Source organism: Camelus bactrianus, chromosome 31 (genome assembly GCF_048773025.1).
Source record: "Camelus bactrianus isolate YW-2024 breed Bactrian camel chromosome 31, ASM4877302v1, whole genome shotgun sequence".
NCBI lineage: Eukaryota > Metazoa > Chordata > Mammalia > Artiodactyla > Camelidae > Camelus > Camelus bactrianus.
The window spans coordinates 22,981,727-23,002,556 of record NC_133569.1 but is presented as its reverse complement, the minus strand read 5'-3'; the positions used below and the strand labels follow the sequence as shown (position 1 = coordinate 23,002,556).

At 38.6% G+C, this 20,830-nt stretch overlaps 1 protein-coding gene across 5 annotated transcripts in view; it reads right to left on the bottom strand.

Moving 5' to 3' along the window:
• Positions 1–20,830, bottom strand: part of LOC105069041 (uncharacterized) — a 50,802-nt gene that overhangs the window by 12,767 nt on the left and 17,205 nt on the right. The window contains exons 1-5 of one of the 5 annotated variants that reach the window (XM_074355655.1): positions 19,171–20,298; positions 16,644–16,836; positions 12,157–12,215; positions 10,241–10,367; positions 1,546–1,641 (exon numbers count right to left, since the gene is read on the bottom strand). In XM_074355655.1, coding sequence (XP_074211756.1) covers positions 1,546–1,641; positions 10,241–10,367; positions 12,157–12,171 — 238 coding nt within the window. In that variant the 5' untranslated portion in view covers positions 12,172–12,215; positions 16,644–16,836; positions 19,171–20,298. The other 4 variants (XM_074355657.1, XM_074355658.1, XM_074355656.1 and 1 more) reach the window with 4 other exon arrangements.

Below are 20,830 nucleotides of genomic sequence, written 5' to 3'. Positions count from 1 at the left end.
AGTATATTAGGTGATGAGTGGTTGGGAGAAAAATACAACAGAAGAAAAGAAGACACAGACCATTTAAGGATGGTAACAGAAAGCCATACTAAGAAGATACTTGTCTTACGATCATCTCCCACTGCCTGGATCTACATACAACTATTCTGTCCATTTTAAAAAACAGCACAGAGTGACTACCCATGGAACTATCATCTGCATCAAGAAATAGAATATGACTGGATTAGTGAAACTTCAGAACTTCCTTGAAAACAAGTTACTGTTTCACTGCAGGTCACGTCACCAGAAACTTAATAGTAATTACTTGCTTTCACATTTCTCCTGTTTTACAGCTTTCTTCTAGAGGCCTTAAGAATTTGCAAGTTTAGGGAAAAAAATATGCAATATGTGGAAAAGGAGTATCTTTAAAAAAAAAAGTAATGGGATGTCATCCTGATTTTTTTAATGTTTAAAAGTAGGAACGCAAATACATATTTTAAAGCTCACAAATCAATATTTATATTTGACATTCAAAAGCTAAAAACCAAGAGATTATAAAAGAAACTAGAGTTGGGTATTAAACTATGAGGAGGAAGAGAAAGCAAATATTTTAATTCCATAACTGGTTCCATATTAGGTGATTACTAGATCCTGTCTAAATAAATAATTACTAAGCTATTGCCGGAGATTACAATTTTTAAGTTACTACTTATGCCAAAGTACAACCTATCTAAATTATTAGAATAAAAACACACTTATTGAAAAAAGCAAAGAAAACAGGCCTATCACTGAGAAGTCCCTTTAACGGTCTACAAACACGGCCTTACAGAAGAAACCACTAGTCGATCAGTACCAATGAGCTAATGTGAACTATTAGGAGAAAACGCTACTAGTCTACCAGAAACATACCTAAAGTTAATTTGTAAAATAGAAATACACATTTGTAAATTAAGCAAAAATTTAAACATAATTCAGGATTCACTGATCTTACTCAAGGCTGAAATCAATTTTTTCAAAATTAAATGAAAGGTTATGCACATTACTGAACAAAATCTCCTAAGTATTTCTGTGAAACTTGAGAAGCTCATTATTAAGACATATTATAGAACTTCTGTAATCAATATGAAATGGTACTAGTGTGGAGGTAACTAAACAGGCTAGAGAAAGAACAGAGAAACCAGGAGCTGACACATGATTTACTGACTCTTGACTTCTATCCATTGTGGTACTGCATAAAGCTGGAGAAAATTACTCCTGTGAAACAGAGGTAAACTGCATGTTTAAATGGAAAAGTTTATACCATTTACATTTAACATTATCATCTATGTATTTGGATGTCTCCCTTCCAAATTACTAACTGCAAGACGAGACCATCAATGTGCTTATGCTCCCATCTCTTTTCTCACACACCCCCTTACCACATTACACTAGGGCTGCTCTTTCGAAACTTCAAGATGTAAGTGCTCAAAATGGAGACGATTTAAACCATTTCACGGTGTCTACCTCTAACTGAAAACTTTGGATGTAATTCCCCTGGAGACCTGTCTACAGAACTCAGTAACTCACCTGCATGGCTCTTCGTTAGAAATTCGTTCTCTAATAACAAGGGATCTTCTCTTCGCTCCAACTTGAAGATTATGTCCGGTTTTGTAAACCAGTACCCTGTAAATGGGAAATAATGCAGAACCTGGATCAGCTCCATTGCCTGTAACGCACATGAATGTGAAGGAAGGGTTACAGGAGTAGCATACTGATGGTGCACATCTGAGCTTTCCTTTGGAGAGGAAACTACAAAGACATTTTTTTCTCCAAGGAAATTCATCTCTCAAGCCCATAAATCATAAAAAAAAAAAAAAACACTGAGTCTACATATACAGAGATTTAAATAAGGCTCTGTATAGGAGCTTCCAATAATGGACGTGATGGTACAAGAGGAATGATGTAACATGTCAAACAACTGGAAATCATACAAAGTTGATAAAACAATGACCCTTAGACATTACACACTGGACAACACTGAAAGACAAGCATCTGTGAGAGAAGGGGAAAAAATAGAATTTCTAGATTACTATATAGGAAAAAGACACCAAATCACAGCCAACCAATCTCAGTCACTACAAAAAGCAGCACTGGTGTGTTCAGGGAAGCCAAAACAATTACAATTTCTAAAGTGTACGTTTTCAGAGGGAAGAGGTACACTGACAGCCTGGAAGATCTAACAGACAGGTCACCTTGAGCAAGTTTGCACGTTCAGCTAAGAATACTCTCAACAATAGAGAGAAAGAAAACAGATGCAATAGGTTGGAAAATTCCCAAAGAGTCACAGAGACATGCTGCCTGGAAAGAGTGGGCAGATCTTCTGATCCATGAGGTACTAGACATTCTGTTCCCAAAAGGGTCTATTATCCTGCTAGAGCAACCAAATTAGTCCTAAATTAAAGATGCTCTAAACCTGAGATAACAATCAACAATTAATTTAATTACTTGAATTAAACTAAAGTACCAGCAAGGACTGAAAAGATGAAAATTTCTCCCAAATCATTTATTGCACTCACAAAACATGCCTCAAAGTATTTACACAAATATAACAAAATCTAGCAACCAACAATGTAAAAATCACAATAAGCAGTAGACTACCAAAACTGAACAAATATGGAAGAAAAACACGATTCAAAAATCAGGAGAGAAATCAATCAATGGAACAGAACAAGAAATGTTGCCTGAAATAAAATTAGTCTTCAGAGACATTAAAACTGAGACATGACTCACAGCGGAAAAAAAACGTGACAATAAATACATGTATGTTCATGTGTAACCGAAAAATTGTGTTCTACACTGGAATTTGACACATTGTAAAATGACTATATAACTCAATAAAAGAATGTTAAAAAAAAAAGTAGAAAAACTGAAACATGAAAACATTAGTATAAATCACACTAACCACACAATAAGCAAACCAATGTTGGAGTGACTACACAGTACCAAACAAAATTCAGAGAAACAAAGATTACCAGGAGTAAAACTAAACTCTGCTATATTCTAAAAGGGACTATTTATCAACAGGATATAAGAATCCTAAATGGTTTACCACTTGAAAACAGACCTTCAAAAGGCATAAAGTAAATCCTATTTAAAAATACAGACAAATGAATTATACTTGGAGAGCCACAGTCCTCTCTCAATATTTAAAACATTACATAGAAGCCTTGTGCAATACGATCAGCCCACTGGCTAACTCCATTGAGATAAAGCATTATTTTCAATCACATATGGAATACTCATAAGGATCTTATGCTAGACACTAAAAGAAGTTTCAATACATTTCATAAGATTGAAAATGCATGAAATAGTGTTCAAAGTAACAACAAACAGAAAAGTAAACAAAAAATTGTAATAGTAAGGCATAAGGCTTTGTATTTCTTTTTGAAAACTGCTTTAGCTGTATCACACAAAGGTTGATGCGCTTTTATTTTCATTTAGTCCAAAATATTTTCATAAATATTCTGTGATTTCTTGTTTGAGTTAATATAGTCAAGATGGCAAGACTCTGGAAGTTGAGCTACAGGTTCTATACAACCCCTACCAAAATCTCAGCGCAAATCTTCTACAGAAATGGATAAATAACCCTAAAATTCATATGGAAATGCAAGTGACCCAGAATACCTAAAACAAACTTCATAAAGAACAAACTTGGCAGGTTCACACTTTCAACTTCAATTACTCTTTGTTTACAAACAAACAAAAACTTCCTGTCTCTCATCTATATTACTCTTACACTCTACTCAGAGAATACTTTTGTCTTCACAGTAACTCTTCACTGCTGGTCACTGAGTGTGCAGAGGTTTTTCCCACTACCAAGCAACAGTGCAACACCAGAAAGGTGCCCTACAATCCAGTTCAGTTCAGACACTAACTACTTGGAGTTACCATCAGATCCCACAGGTGAGGGGTTCAGTCCGACAAGACTGCCTCTCCTCACATTTCAGATGCCAATTACAAGTCCAGCCTGCAACCTGTACTCCTGAACACCTAGTTACAAATGGATAGTCCCACATCCTTGTTTTCAGGTGCAGTTAATTTGCTAGAATGGCTCACAGAACTCAGGAAAAGTTTACTATTACTAGATTGTCACGTTTATCATACAGTTCAGAAACAGTAAGATGAATAAGCTGACAAGAGCCTAGTTTCCATGCCCTCTGCAGAAGTGTCGGCCTCCCGGCACCTGCATGTGTTCACCAACACTGAAGCTCTCTGAACCACATAGTTCATCCAGCCCCCTTCTCCCTCCCTGGAGGTCAGGGGATGAGCCTGGAAGTCCAAATCCTCTCATGCCTAGGTTGGTATCCCTGGCAACAAGCCTACATCCTTAGGGGGTTTCTAAAATCACCTCATTAACATGAACTCAAGCAAGGCTGCATGGAGCTTGATATGTATGCTAAAAGCCAACTTAATCCCTCTTCACTTAGGAAATAGCAAGGGTGTTAGGAACTTGGGTCAGGAACAGGCATGAAGAACAAATTTTATCTTTCCTCCCATAAACACATATCATACTATACTGCTAAGGTAGTACTGGGGTAAGAACAGACATTAATAAGTCTACATGTAGACTTAGAAAACAATGGACTAGAACTGAGAGTCCAGAAATAAACCCTTACAAATGTATGAACAACTGAATTTCAACAAGGGTGCCACAATTCAATGAGGAAAATACAGTCTTTTCAACAAACGGTGTTGGAACATCTGAACCTTCAATGCAGAAGAACGAACCCGCACCCTCTACCTCACACTATCTATAAAAATTAACTCAAAATGAGTAACACACCTAAATGTAAAGACTAAAATCACAATGTAGAAAAAAAACACAGGCGCAAATCTTTATGACTTCGGGTGAGGAAAACTTTTCTAAGAAATGACAAAAACAAGCAAAAGAAAAAAAGAGATCAACTGGATATTGTCAAAATTAAAAAAAAAAAATGTGCTTCAAAGAACTCCATGAAAGAAGTATGGAGAAAATACTTGTAAAACATGTAACTACTAAACACACCTGTATTCAGATTGTATAAGAAATCCTAAAAGTCTACAACGAAGAAAAGACAAAGAACACAAATTACAAAAGGAGAACAGATGTGAACAGACATTTCACCGAGGAACACACACAGTCAATAAGCAATCAGCACACGAAAGATGCTCAACATTAGGCAGGTGCAAATCACAACTATAATGAAATCCCACTTCACACTCAACAGGATGGCTTTAAAAAAAAAGCAGATAATACCAAGTATTAATGTAGATGCGGTGAAACTAGAACCCTCATTCATTGCTGGTGGGGTGGTAAAATGGTGCCACAGGTTTGGAAAATTGTTTTGGCAATTCCTAAAATTGTTAAACAAGAGTTACCATATCACCCAGTAATTTCATTCTAATTATACACCCAGGAGAATTGAAAACTGCTCAAAGCACCATTACTTGTAACAGTCAAAACAGAAGCAACCCAAAGTCCATCAAGGGTAATCAAAATATGACATATCCATAAAACCAAATATTACTTGGCCAAAAAGTGAGCTGGATTACTGATACAGATGCAGCATGGATGAGCCTTAAATGGACCATGCTAAGTGGAGAGGTCACTCAAACAGCAATGCATTCTGTGATTCCATTTACAGGAAACGTCCGGAACAGGCAAATCTCTAGACACAGAGCACATTAACAGCTGCTAGGGGGTGGGGAGCAGAAATGGAGGCACTATGTGATGAAATGATTCTAAAATTAAATCGTGGTGAAAGTTCATTATCTCTGGGAACATATTAAGAATAATGAATTATACAAATTAAGACTGTGAAGTTTTGTGCATCAATTATATCTCAACAAAGCTGTTATTACAAAAAAAAAAAATTCTGACAAAGAAAAGTTCAGGTCCAGATAGCTTCTAAAGTGAATTCTACTATGAACTTTTAAGGAAGAAATGACATTAATTTTATAGCACTAGGAAAGGGAAAGAAAGAAATAGCTGACACTGAGCAACTATTTAAGGCCTTTGACTAATATCACTTAGTGATAAATAAATGAAGTCTTTTCCATTAAATCATAGTCTGTTCAAAAACAGAAATTAAAACGCAGAGATATCAGGAAGATATAAAAGTATCTTTACTTACAAATCATACTATTTAATATGTAAAAATGTTCTAAGGAGTCTTCAAACATGTAGAAGAAACAAGTGAAGTCAGCAAGATACAAAGATATAGTATCAATGAATAGAAACTATAATTCTATGTAATTCCAAAAAATTATTGGAAATTCAAGTTTTAAAAATATCATTAAAGACAGCATCAAAAGATTTAAGGACACATTTCACAAAACAAGTTGAAGACAAGTACACTGGAAACTACAAAATACTGCAAAGAAGCATTAAAAGCTAAGAAAAGAGAAGAGTTTTCACAAATCAGAAAGATTCAATCTTAGCAGATGTAAATTTCCCCCCAAATGATCTACAGATTCAACACAATCTTTATAAAACCCACTAGAGTTTCAAGAACAACTAAATTCTTTTACAATCCATAGGGATAGGAAAAGAACCTGTAACAGCCAACAGAAAAAGTTAAGTGAAGTTATTCTTCTTTCCCACTATGCAGTCAGATTGAATCAAGATAGTGCACCACTAGTGTTAAGACAGGTATTTTGATAAATAAACCAGAATGATATTCAGGTCAGCCTACGCACATACAGTCAATTTATTTCAACCGGTGCCAAGGCAACTGAACAGGGAGAGATAATCAGTTCAACAATTACAACTTCAGCCCACAAAAAAAAATCACAATCCGTATCTCACACTACGTACAGAGATTCCATGGACTTACATGTAAAGTGTAACTTAAATGCAAAGTGCATACCAAGAAAACTTCTAGAAGAAAAATATAGAAAATATGAAAGACCTCTGCTTAGGCAAAGAATTCTTAAAAAGGGGGAAACAGAAGAATGCGAAAATAAAGCATATATTAAGTTGGACTTCATCAACATAAGACCTTTCACTATATTGTTTAGGAAATAAAAAGGCCCAAGTATCCGACCTCCTACAGATCAAGAGAAAAATTTTCCAAGACGTGTATGTTATAGAAGCTTTCAATTTAAACTGTATAAAGAATTTTTTCAACTAATTCAATTAAAAAAGAATTATTTCTATTGCATTTTAACACAAAAAAGTCAACAAAACAAATGGGTAGGGATCTGAGCATACTTTTTATAAAGATATACTAATGGCCGAACAGCTTTAAAAAGTTGTTCTGCATCATTATCAAAGGGAAACGCTAATTAAACACCAAGCAGATACAACAGACTCCAAATAAAAAGATCAAAACTCATTGGGTTTACAATACAAAATAATGGTGAAAGTGTGGAGCAATTAGAACCACTGTGTGTTGCTAACGCCCCAAAAAATGACAAATTCATTTTAAAACCACTTGGCAGTTGTTCTCTTTCTTCCTTCATTACACAGGCCTACCTCAGAGATGCTGCAGGTGTGGTTCTAGATCGCCAGAACAATGTGAACATCAGAATAGCGAGTCACACACACACATTTTTTGGTTTCCCAGTACGTATAAAAGTTCTGTTCACATTACAAAGCAGACGATTATGTGTGCAACAGCATTACATCTTAAAAAAGAAAATGCACACACCTTAGCTTAAAAACACTATATTGCTGAAAACAAAACAAAACAAAGCACTGACCATTAACTGAGGCCTCTGTGAGTGGTAATCTTCTTGATGGTGCACGGCCCTCATTATTGATGGCTGCTGACTATCAGTGACGGTTTCTGAGGGATAGGGTGGTTGTCGCAATTTCTTAAAATAAGACAATAATGAAGTCTGGGACATGCACTGACTTCCTTTTATGACTGACAGCTCCATGACAAGGAAAGGTACTTGCCAGCATCTTCCTCACAGTTACATATCTTTCACAACTAGAGTCAACCCTCTCAAAGCCTGCAACTACTTTATCACCTAAGTTTATGTAATATTTTGAATACTTTATTTCAATGATCTTTATTGTCTTTACCAGAAGTAGATTCCAGCTCAAGAAAACTTTCTTTGGTCCTTCAAGAAACATGTCCATATTCACTAAATTTTTTTCATGGGAGTGCAGCAATTTAGGCTCCACTTCCAGTTCTCCTGATTTTCCCACTACATCAGCAGACACTTCCTTCACTGACGTTTTGAGCCCCCCAAACGTACCCCTAAGTGTTAGAATCAACTGCTTCACACTCCTGTGGAAGTAGATACTGTGACCCCTTCCCATGACTCACAAGTGCTCTTACGGCGTCTGGAACAGTCAGTCCTTTCCAGGAAAGATCAACCGACCTTGTGGAGACCCATCAGAGCAAATCACTATCTACGGCAGCCTTACAAAACGGATTTCTCAAAGAATATGACTTGACAGTCAAAACGCCTCCTTGAAGAACGGGCTGCAGTATGGATGCTGTTAGCACGCATGAAAACGACACCAATCTCACTGCCCATCTCCATCTGGGCTCCTGAGTGATGAAGTACACTGTCAACGAGCATATTCTGAAAGCAATCCTTCTGAGCAGGAGGTCTGACAGTGGGCTAAAGATACTCAGTACCATGAGGTCAACAGACGTGCCATCATCCGGGCTCTGCTGTTCCATTCACAGAGCAAAAGCAAAGCAGATTCAGCATAATTTTTAAGGGCCCTAGGATTTCCAGAATATTAAATGAGCACTGGCTTCAATTTAAAAGTCACCAAGCTGCACTACTCCCTAACAAGTCAGTCAGTCTATCCTTTGTAGCTTTGAAGCCAGGCATTGATGTCTACTCTCTACCTAAGAAAGTCCCAGATGGCATCTTCTTCCAATAGAAGACTGTTTCATCTGCATGAACTCTTATGTAGTGCAGTCACCATCATTAACTCTAGCTAAACCTTCCGCATAACCTGCTGCAGCTTTTACATCAGCACTCGCTGCTCCCCCGGCACATCCCCCTTAGACAGACGGAATTGTTAATAGGTCTAATTTCAAATCTGTTTTATCTCGGGGAATAAGGAGGCCTCAGGAGGGGAAGAAAGATGGCGGAGTGACCAGTGGTCAATGGAGTAGTCAGATCACACACAACATTTATCAATTAAGGTTAAAGTCTCATATGAGTGCAGTTCATAATGCTCAAAAACAATTGCAACAACACCAAAGACACAGAGCAGCACGACAAATGTAATAATGAAAGTGCTTGAAACACTGTGAGAATTACCACTTGTGGCACAGAGAGACCAATGAGCCAACGCTGCTGGAAAACGGGCGCCAAGAAAGGGTCAATGCAGGGGACTGCCACAAACCTTCCATTTTGCAAGGAAAAATAATAGCTGCGAAGTCAATAAAGCAAAGCACAGTAAACCAAGATATTCCTGTAGTTACAAGTAATTGTCATGAGACCAGGAAACCACCACTTGGGCCTTAAACATGGGAATAAAAACACAGTCACACACAGACTTGGGTGGTAAACATCCGAAGGAGATTTATTTATGATACCACTAAACGCCAAAGAACCTAAATGTCCTTACTGGCAATTGATAATACACAACATACAACAGAACATTGCTCATCAATACAAATAACAAACACAGAAGGACCCTGCTGTTTACTATTTTATATACTGGTTAGTATCCACAAACACTATACAAAAAAATGGATAAACTACAGGGCCTACTGTATACCACAGGGAACTATATCCAGCACTTTGTAACAGCCTATAAGGAAAAAGAATATGAAAACATATATACGTGTGTGTGTATATATATGGCTCAATCACTATGTTGTACACCAGAAATTAACACATTAAACTGACTATGCTTCAATTAAAAAAGATACACGTAACAGCATATGAATCTCAAAAGATTTATGCTATGTGAAAGAAGCCACAAAAAAAAATAGTATATAAATAAAGTGTGATTCCTTTTATACGAAGTTTCAAAAAAGGCGAAAGTATTGAAAACAAACGAGGACCAGTAATTACCAGAAAACAGGTGGGAAGAGGCCTGACTGAGAAAGACTACAAGGGAAATTTTTACGTGAGCGAAATAATCTGTATCATGATTTTGGTGATACAGCTATACAGTTTTCAAAATTGACTGGATCATACTAAGAAACCTGCTGAATTTTATTTTCTGTTAATTATACCTCAATATAGGTGATTTTTTAAAAAGAAGAAACAGAAAAACAATCGCACTCCAGGGAGAGCGCGCGGCAGAGGGGCTCACCCACTGAGACGAGGTGGCGGTAGTTCTCCAGCATCACGTCTCGGTACAGGGTCCTCTGAGCAGGGCTCACGTGCCGCCACTCCTCCTGGGTGAACGCCACAGTCACGTCCTCGAATGACACCGACATCTGTGAAAGCACATTTCCCATCACTCTGAACAATTCAAATTAGGTGACATGGGAAATACCTTTGGAACTAACTCCTGTCATGTTTATGGTTCAGAATTTCAGACAAAAGCCTGACACTACACTCTTTATTTGCAAGGCCCCAGGGAAGCAGGCATGTTCATACTTTCGGCTATGCCTTCAAAATTCATCCAGAAGTTGATCACTTCAAAGTACAATTGCTAACAGCATTCTTTCTTGAAAGGAGTACTGAAGGAGTCTGCTAACTCATCTGTCTCCACCACTGCCTCACAAGGGTCCACTCTCAGAGTTATTATTTTAAATTATGTCAGGTCATTTCATTTCCCAGCACATGAATCTCTAAACAACCTAGTAAACAGAGATAAATATTATTTTCAAAAATGAAGAGACTGAATACAGTGGAGATGGCAGTTCTCCACAAAGAGATCCTCAGATTCAATGCAATCACAATCAAAAGCTTAGCAGGCTTTTTTAGATTCACAAGCTGACTCTAGTAGTTACAAACAAACAACCTACAATATGAAAACAATTCGGAAAAAAGAGCAAAGTTTAAGAACTGATGTTACTTGATTTCAAGACATACCACACAACCACTATATGATACTGTGAAACAGTATGTGATATTAACAAAAATGAAAGACAGGTGAAAAGAAAGTCCAAAAATGATACATACACATATACATACACATATTCACTGAACTGAGATGTTGGAACAATTCAAAGGACAAAGTATATTCTGACAAAAATCATGCCAAACTAATACAACTCCATTAGAAAAAATAAATAAATAACAATAATCTTCATTCATATCTTGCATCCTGTTAATCAATTCAAAATGATCACAGACCTCAATCAGTTGGCTTGAAGCTTAGATTTTAAGAGTCATATAAATACACCTGTCACAGAAAGAAATTGACAGCTGGTGTACTCAAGGGGCAATCAGCAAGATGGTTTGAGTGTCTGCTCCTTCAACTCTCAGTATTTAGAATCTACTACCGCTACAAATTTACAAGCCCATCCCCAGCCGGGAAATTCTAAATTTCTGACAGGCCTAACCAGCAACACATCTGGTTGCTGTCGGATCAGGATTCCCTGAATTAAAGTACAAATTTTAAATATACAGAAATAGGAATTACTGACATAACAGATATAGTAAGAAAATACTATCAGCAAGCTTATGAAAATACAGGTAAAAACAGATAAAAATGTACAATTTTCTGTGAAATAAAGAGATGAAATGAAGCAAAAACAGAAAACGAGGAACAAAAGGGGGAAGGAAGAAGACGGGAGAAGGGAAAAGAGCAGAAGTGTCCCTGTAAGACTGGTACAACCCTGACACCACAAATCCTCAGGGACACAAGACAATAAAATTACAGGCTAAGCTAGTTGGTGATTACAGCAATTAAAAATCAAATATGATGTTAGCAAGATGTCACTTATAAATCTACAAACAAAACCAAAAAAACTCACACCCATTAGCAAGCAGGGTCTACACAGGAACTCAAGAGTTAGCTAACATTTTAAAATCCATTAGACTACCTCTAATATTTGTATATTAAAGAAAACAAGCTATGCCTTTAGGCCAAAAGATACGAAAAGGTACTCAATTTAATTCAGCGTTCAGTCATGACTCAAGTAAAGTCTTACCAAGCTGATTATAAAGGGGAAATAACTTCCCTTGGCAATGGAAGTGAAACACAAGATCAGAGCAATCTGAAATCAAGAGTTAAGTCCATCACAGTACAAAGTGGGGAATGAATAAAGGACTCACCTCACATACTCTCATTTTCTGCAGCTCTTGGGAGACTGCGGAGGACTGTGAAGATTCAGCTGAGGGGACAGAAAGAGGACAGGGTCAGGACACCAGGCCTGCCTTACACTCCCTGCTTCCACCTCCCACCACCTCCGCACCCAGCTGAGGAGCAGCCTCCCTTTGGCCCCTGAAAAGGGAAGGGAAGGACCCTGGGGAAGCACCACCTGTCCTTTTTCTAGTTTCAAATGATCGTGGGACTTAAACCTATCACTTCTTATTGCGGTAAAATAATTTTGTCTATTGATTTGAACAATACAAATAAAAAAATGATTAAAATACCAAAGGATGACAGTATTTCAGCAAAAATTAACAGCAGGGAAAAAAAGCCAAATGCATGCTTTATGTGTTTCTCCAGCAAAACTGTTTACCCCTTGAGTTAGAGAACCTACCAAAAGCTCAGTAAAAAGTATAGGATGCTTAAAGGCAATTTTCTAAAAAACGTTTTCTTTTAAGTGGGCTGCAGCTTCTTAGAAGGGAGCCTTGAGAGTTTCTTCTGATGGCTTAACTGTACGGACGCGCTGTTCCACTCCTGACTCTCTCACCATCGGGTGAGCCTGGAGAAGTCACCTGCCCTCTCAAACTCAGTACCACCCTGCCCACGCGAGATTCAGATCTGCTGTTTTATGTGTTTAATGCAGATGGTGACACCGATATCATGAGATAGTTGTGAGGCTTATGTAAACCTCCAAACAAAGAGATCCAAGTGTCCTCTAAACACAATAGCAGTCACTAAAGGAGTCACAACATGGCTTCCCTGACGCGAAGAGGCTTACAGAGCTCACTGTGATGAACTTGTTTTCTTGGAGTTCTAATAATGTTTTTCTCCTTGCTACTGCTATTTTTAACTTGCTTGAATTTACCTGCTTGGCAACTCCCACCCTATGATGAACGCCCTACCCTAAATAACTTGTATCCAAAACCCAGAAGCTGTTTTTCAGAAAGAAGGTCGTGGAACAGTAACATTGAAGCAATATCCAGAGCCCCCATGATACTAGAGGACTCAGGCCCGATAAAGCCAAGGCTGGGGGCAGGAACCTCCTCAAAGGACCACCAGAAGTTTCCCAAATGCAAGATAAACTTTTGTAAAAGACCACTGTTAGCTGTCACCGACAAGCTCCTTCCCGTTTGCCTGTACAACCAAGCCCTAACCCTAGGTGAATTCACAGTCTACGGCACTAGCCTCCCGTTAACTCGCCTTTGCTGGGCAATGCAATAAAGCTGCTCTTTACTTTGCTCCCCAAATTCTGCCTCCGAGTTTGAATTCGTTTTTTGGCGTGCAGAGGCCAATTTTTCGGCAACATTACCAGTTCCTGGTGCTTAGTCCCCGGCACTTTTCTAAGTCATTTTACAACTGGTCCCACACCTAACTCTCACCTCAACGCCATAAAGCAGACATTTTTTAGCCTCATTTGCACGGGGCGACGTGACCCCCCCCCCAGGTCACTGCTCCCGGCCCCAGCTACAGGTGACACAGGTGGAATTCGCCCAGTCTCTCTGGCTCCCACGCAGGGCCGGCCCCGCAGACCCCCCACCCCCCACCTGCCGGGCTGCTTGCGGCCCGCGCCGGCCCCGCGCTCCGCGCCCCCACCCCACGCCCCCATCCCACCCCCCGCGCGCACAGCCCTACCCGTCAGGCCGCCGCGGGGCCGGGTCCACGGCCCCCACACGCCCCGAGCGCCCGCTCCCCCGGACGAGACCGGACGCGAAGGGCCTCACCGACACCCCCGGGGTCCGGGTCCCGCCAGGGCCCGGGCACATCAGGGGGCTTCCCGCTGCCGCTCCCGCCACAAGAACTCAACAAATCTCAGGGCCTCAAGTACACTCACACCGGCAGCTTCAAGCCCGCCACCCAGACAACCGGAACTTCCCTGTCAGAGGCGGGCGGTGGCGGAAGTGAAGAGGCGGGGGCTAGGCTGCACATGCGCACTGGGGGCCCTGAAGCCCAAGAGGGCGGTGCATCGGGAAAGACTACAGTTCCCATTATGCCGCGCGCTTTGGTGTGACTTTGAAACCTGAAAGTACTTTAGGGCTGCAGGCTAGAAATACTGGAGAATAGAAACCATGTTCATGTGGTTCTTGGTGCTCCGAGGCCAGGATCGGATGTGTCCCCACACTTTGGGTCTTCAGGCATCTTCACGTCTGGCCTATGTGGAGGGATACCAGAGCAAAGCTGGGCGAACTCCGCGCTGAAAGATGATTGTTCAGTACTTGCCCACCCGTAAGAAAAAAGAGCCTGAGTTGGTGGCGGAGACAGTGGTTTTATGGATAGGGGGATCTCGCGTGTCTGAAGCGACACAATGACAGGTGGGCACGATGTGGCAGAAGTTTTCCCTGGGGTTTGTAGGGTGGGACGTTACCAGTTACAGGGGAAATTGACCTCAGATTGGCTCATTGGTTACCAAGCAAACCCACAGGGCCTCCGGCTTCTCCCAGCCCCACTGGTTAAGTTATCAGTGTGGAGACGTTCTGCCCTAAAACTAGAACAATCATTAGTCGGGGCCTGGGGCAAGTATGTAGAAAGGTCACCGTTGTGAGTAGGGTGTAGGTGAAGCTGGCACCGGTCAAGCAGGGATTGTTCAGAGAGAAAGAGAACAACAATCTAGAGTGGCCTGACCAGATACACATCATCCTTTATCTTGGCTGCATGATATTGCATTGGAGGATTAGATCATTTATTGATGAAAACCCTTTTTGATGGATGTTTAGTTTGTTTAAATTTTTCGTCATTGTAAATGTATAGTAATTATTTGTGTCTATTTTTCTTTGCATATTTCCATTTTTTTCTGCAATACAAATTCTAACATGTAGAATTGCTGAATTAAAATAGATGTGTAAATGATGGTAGATGTTAACAAGCCATCAAAAAGGCTAAGCTAGTTTAATCTCCCACTAGGCTTTGTTAAAAAAAAAAAAAGCTATTCTGACACTACAATGTTAAGAAGCAAATAGTGGACAGTTTCATGTCAAAGAATGAAATTAGAACATCCTCTAACACCATATAGAAAAACAAACTCAAAATGGATTGCAGACCTAAAGGTAAGACAGGATACTATAAAACTCCTAGAGGAAAACTCTTTGACATAAACTGAAGCAATATTTTTTGGATCCATCTCTTAGAGTAATAGAAATAAAAACAAAAGTAAACAAATGGGACCTAATTAAACTTACAAGCTTTTGCACACCAAAGGAACTATAAACAAAACAAAAAGGCAACCTACTGAATGGGAGAAAATATTTGCAAATGATGTGACCAACAACGGATTAATTTCCAAAATATACAAGCAGCTCACACAGCTCAGTATCAAAGAAACAAACAACTGAATCAAAAAATGGCCAGAATATCTAAATAGACATTTCTCCAAAGAAAACATCCAGATGGCTAACAGGCACATGAACAGAAGCTCAACATAATTAATTATGTGAGCAATGCAAATCAAAACTACAATGAGGCGTCACCTCACATCGGTCAGAATGACCATCATCACTATGCTGTACACCACAAATACAACATTGTAAATCAAATATACTTCAATAAGAGACTCTCAGACAAAGAAAATCTAAGGATATCCATTACTGCTAGACCTACTTTACATAAAATGCTGAAGGGAGTCCTTCAAGGTAAAAGGAAAAGACACTAGGAATGTTAAAACACAGAAATACAAAACACATTGGTAACGTTAGTATGTAGTGAAATCTGAATACCCCAATGCAATAATATAATCATCTGTTAATTATTCACATTTTATACAAAGATCAAAGGATAGAAGCACTAAAATGATTAAACTTACAATAACTGTTAATGGATAAACAATATAAAAATATGTAAACAGTGACATCGAATCATAAAGTGTTGTGGAGGGGGAGTAAAAAGGTAGAATTTTTTATGTAAATGGTTAGGCTGTTCTCAGCTTCAAATAGACTGTTGTATCTATTAAATGTTATATTTTATCAGCTTCACGGTAAATACAAAGCAAAGAAGATACACAAGAAAAAAGGGGAAGGGTAACAAATGCAGTGCTACAGGAAGTCATCAAATCACAAGGGAATACATCAAGAGAGAGAGAGGGCCAAGACTACAGAACAGCCAGAAACAAAATAATAGGATGACATTAGTAATTCCTTACGTATCAACAAATACTCCAAATGTAAACAGATTAAATTTTCCAGTTAAAGAACATAGAGTGATTGAATAAATTCTTGAAAAGACCAACTAGATTTCACCGAAAGAGGTTTTTTTAAGCTGTCATGACAAATCAAAATGAGAGGATGGAAGAATATATTCCCTAAAAATGAAAACCAGAAATGAGCAGGGGTAGCTATACTTAGAGCAGACAATAAGTAGACATTAAGCACAAAAAATGTAACATGAGACAAAGTCATTATATAATATTACATAATTAGTCATTAATTTAGATAAGAATTCAGTTCAGCAATCAGGCGCTCACCATCATTGGCTGCTGTGTCTCAGCTGCCGTGTCTTCCTGAGTGTCATGTTCGTTACAGCGAAGATTGCAGTGGAGCATTCCAGATGAAATTGTGTCCGCCACCGTCGTGGGTCAAGGCACTGTCATCTCTCAAAACCTCATGTCCCCTGCCATCGGTGCTGTCATCTCTTTTCATGGCCTGTGCTACTGTAGGCTGGGGACATTAGAGCAATCTGAGCACCACAGTGTGGTCATTCTTTCCTTCACCAAAATTACTCTGCCATATTCATATATAGAATTAGTATTCTTTGAAACAACTTTATACATGTTTTATCACAATATATTACCTTAATAATAGTGGTGAACACATCCCGTCACTGAATTTATAACAACTTTATACATATAAACAAAATCATTCAAGTAAACATGTTCTCCATACCTACCCCTTATGTAATATTTTCCACACACCACTTTGTGGTGATTTGTTCATCAAAGTAACACTATCCTTATTCACAGTTAGCATTCTGTCAAACATGTATGTAAATTTTTCTCTACAGTGAATTGCATGCACCAGTTTAATAAACACATTCTTTCATTGAAAGAACATGACAGAAATGCAATAAAATTCTAACTCTTAGGAACGTCTTTTATACGCATTCCTTTACAGGGTATATGATATGTTTGGTAAACACATAGTTTCATTGAAATAACACTATCCTTTATTCACACGTACAACTAGTTTTCTTGAAATATTTTTTATATATGTGACTTTTCAGAGTATTTAATGCACGTAGTGTAATCATTTTCTCTCACTAAAATCAAATTCACATATACAACAAGCATCCTAAGATATATGTTTTATTCACGTGTTTTTAGTGTATACTATGGTGATCACATTTTTTCACTCTATTAATACTGTCATTTCAAATACTCAACTAGCTTTATGAGAAAACAAAACTTTATACATGTTAATTTATAAAGTGTTCCCATGCTCCACAGAATGTTGGACTGTCTTCCACTTATCAGCATAACTGTGATTTTTACAAGTACAACTGCCTTATTTGTAATCATCTTTTATACATGTGCCTTCGCAAGTTTGTTTTCCCATGTGCCACAGTGTGATGAACTAGTTATTCTACTGAGAGAAGATGGTCTTTATTTACATACACCACTGGCTTTCTATTTCACATCTTTTATATGTGCCTTTACATAGTGTATTCCATCTGGGTTTGTAATTTTCTGTTGGGAAGTTTTTGATTAATGATTCAATCTGCTTACTCTTTCTTGGTCTGTTCAGACTTGCTATTTTTCCCTCGTTCAGTTTGATAGATTGTATATGCTTCTAAGAAATTAGCCACTTCTTTTAGGTGATCTAATTTGCTGTTGTATAAATGTTCATAGTTGTCTCTTATGATCCTATGTATTTCTGTAGTGTTAGTTATTTTTCTTCTTTCATTGAGTCCTTACTTTTTTCTCAGTCTAGCTAAGTTTTTCAGCTTTAGTTTTTTTAGTTATAGTCATTTTACAATGTTGTGTCAAATTCCAGTGTAGAGCACAATTTTTCAGTTATACATGAACATATATATATTGACTGTGAAATTTTTTTTTTTGCTGTGAGCTACCACAGGATCTTGTATATATTTCCCTGTGCTATACAGTATAATCTTGTTTATCTATTCTACATTTTGAACTCCCAGTCTGTCCCTTCCCACCCCCTGCCCCCTTGGCAACCACAAGTTTGTATTCTATGTCTATGAGTCTGTTTCTATTTTGTATTTATTTTTATTTTAGATTCTGCATATAAGCAATCTCATATGGTATTTTTTCTTTCTCTTTCTGGCTTATTTCACTTAGAATGACATTCTCCACGAACATCCATGTTGCTACAACTGGTGTTATGTTGTCGGTTTTTATGGCTGAATAGTATTCCATTGTATAAATATACCACATCTTCTTTATCCAGTCACCTGTCAATGGACATTTAGGCTGTTTCCATGTCTGGGCTGTTGTAAAGTTTTTCAGCTTTTCAAGTCTCTGTAAAACCAGCTTCGTTTCATTGATCTTTCCTACTGTTTTTCTGAATTCTATTTCACTTGTTTCTGCTCTGATCTCCATTATGTCCTTCCTTCTACTACTTTGGCTTAATTTGCTTTTCTTTTCCTTAACGTGTAAAGTTTGGTTGTTTATTTACAATCTTTCTAACTTCTTAATATACACATTTATTAGTTAATCTCAGGCATTTATACTACAATCCACCCTAAGATGCCAAGGCATCAGATTTAATAGAACATTAATAGCCAGGGCACCAAATATAGTAAAAGGGCAGAGACCAATAAACTATGCATCTGATTTGGGTTATAATAACAGATCCTATAATAATGATACAAACAATGGTCTGACATTGAGTCAGTAGCCATTGTCCAAACTTGAAAGGTCCAGCCATGAAAACAGGTCAGCGATCTTGGAGACACAGAGAATCTGTTCAAAGATTTGGGTAATATTATGGAATAGTTTAACATCTATCTGATGTAAGTAGGTCTGAACTTACCTGCTTGTTACTGATAAACACGCAGCAAGAAGCACCAGGGAGGACAGGCTCCTCTTTCCTCGGCCAGAAGATAATCTAGGGCCGGGGGGGTTGTCCAAAACCACTGGAGCAAGAGACTCATGGGACTGCTGCACAAGGGGTGGGGTTTTATAGGGCCTTTGTGTATGTCGGGTTAAGACAGCCAGCAATTGTTTTTTCTGGCCCAAGTTACCCGATTTTGGGTGGCCAGGGCCACTGCACTGGCACCCAGTCCAAGCCAATCCTAGAACTGAAATGCCCAGGACTAAAGAAATGAAAACGGCTATTAGTCAGTGGCGGCCCAGCAGAGTAGGAATCTCAGGGATTTTGTGTCCCAAGGTCTGTAACTCCAGAGGCTGGACCAAGAAGACAGTGGTGCACTTAGTGTGTAGCCCAGGGGAAGTGGACCAGAGGGCTGCAGAAGGGAGGCATGTACTAGGGGAGAGCCCTACACTGTGGGCATGCAGCAACATCCAAAGGCGGCCATTTTTACTGTGGCGTACTCACGGGGGCCTTTGGTGAGAAAAGGAGGACTTTGTGCCCATTCACGGCTGTCTGTGCCATGAGTCCTGGTGGTGTGACTAAAGGCCATGTGGACCAAGATTTGTGTCTGGGCACAGAATCACCAAGATGGCTTGAAGGCTACCTCAAAATGACCCTTTGAGGAGCTTCTGGAGACTGGGTGGGGTGCCTGATTGAAGGGAAGCCCAGGGCAGAGACATCACTGTTAAGTGGAGTTGGCTGAGTAACCTAAAGGAAAAGCTAGTCATCAAAAACGCTGGGCTAGAAGCGAAGACACTTGTGGTGGGCTCCCAACTGGCCTGCAAGGTGGAGGAACAACAAATGAACCTGAAGATGGAAACATAGCAAACTGAAATGCAAAAGAAAAAAAAAAAAAAAAAGAACATCCAAGAGATGTGAGAATAATTACCCAAGAAGGAATGTATGTATAATTAGAATTAAAAAATAAGGACAAAACAGAAGAAATCTTTGAAATAATAATGGCTCAGAGTTTTTCCAAATTAGTGACAGACTCCCACTATAGATACAGGAAGCCAGACCATACCAAGCCACATAGAAATAAAAATATCTAGGTGTATCCTATTAGCCTTACCTGGAGAGGATAAATCCTAAGAATTATGTTGGAATTCCATTCACAGACCATGCAAAAAAAAAAAAAAAAAAAAAAAAAGCAGACAAATATTTAAATTGTTTTTAAAAAAAAATCAGTAACCCAGAATTCTCTGTTCAGTGAAATTATCCTTCCAAAATGACAGAGAAACAACAGGTTTATACTGTGTAGCACAGGGAACTATATTCAGTATCTTGTAGTAACTTATGGTGAAAAAGAATATGAAAATGAATATGTCTCTTCCTGTATGACCGGTGCTGTACACCAGAAATTGACACATTGTCAACTGACTATACTCCAATAAAAATGTATTTTAAAAAAAGAGAAATAAAAGCTTTATTAGCCAAATCAAACTTGAGGGAATTTGTCACTTGTAAACATGTACTGTAGGAAATGTTTAAAAAAAAAAATTCTTCAAAGAGAAGGAAAATGACTAATGGAAGAAATTTGGGTCCGTACATTAGAGAAGAAATAAATGAAGGTAAAATTAAGCCTTTTTGTTTTCTTACT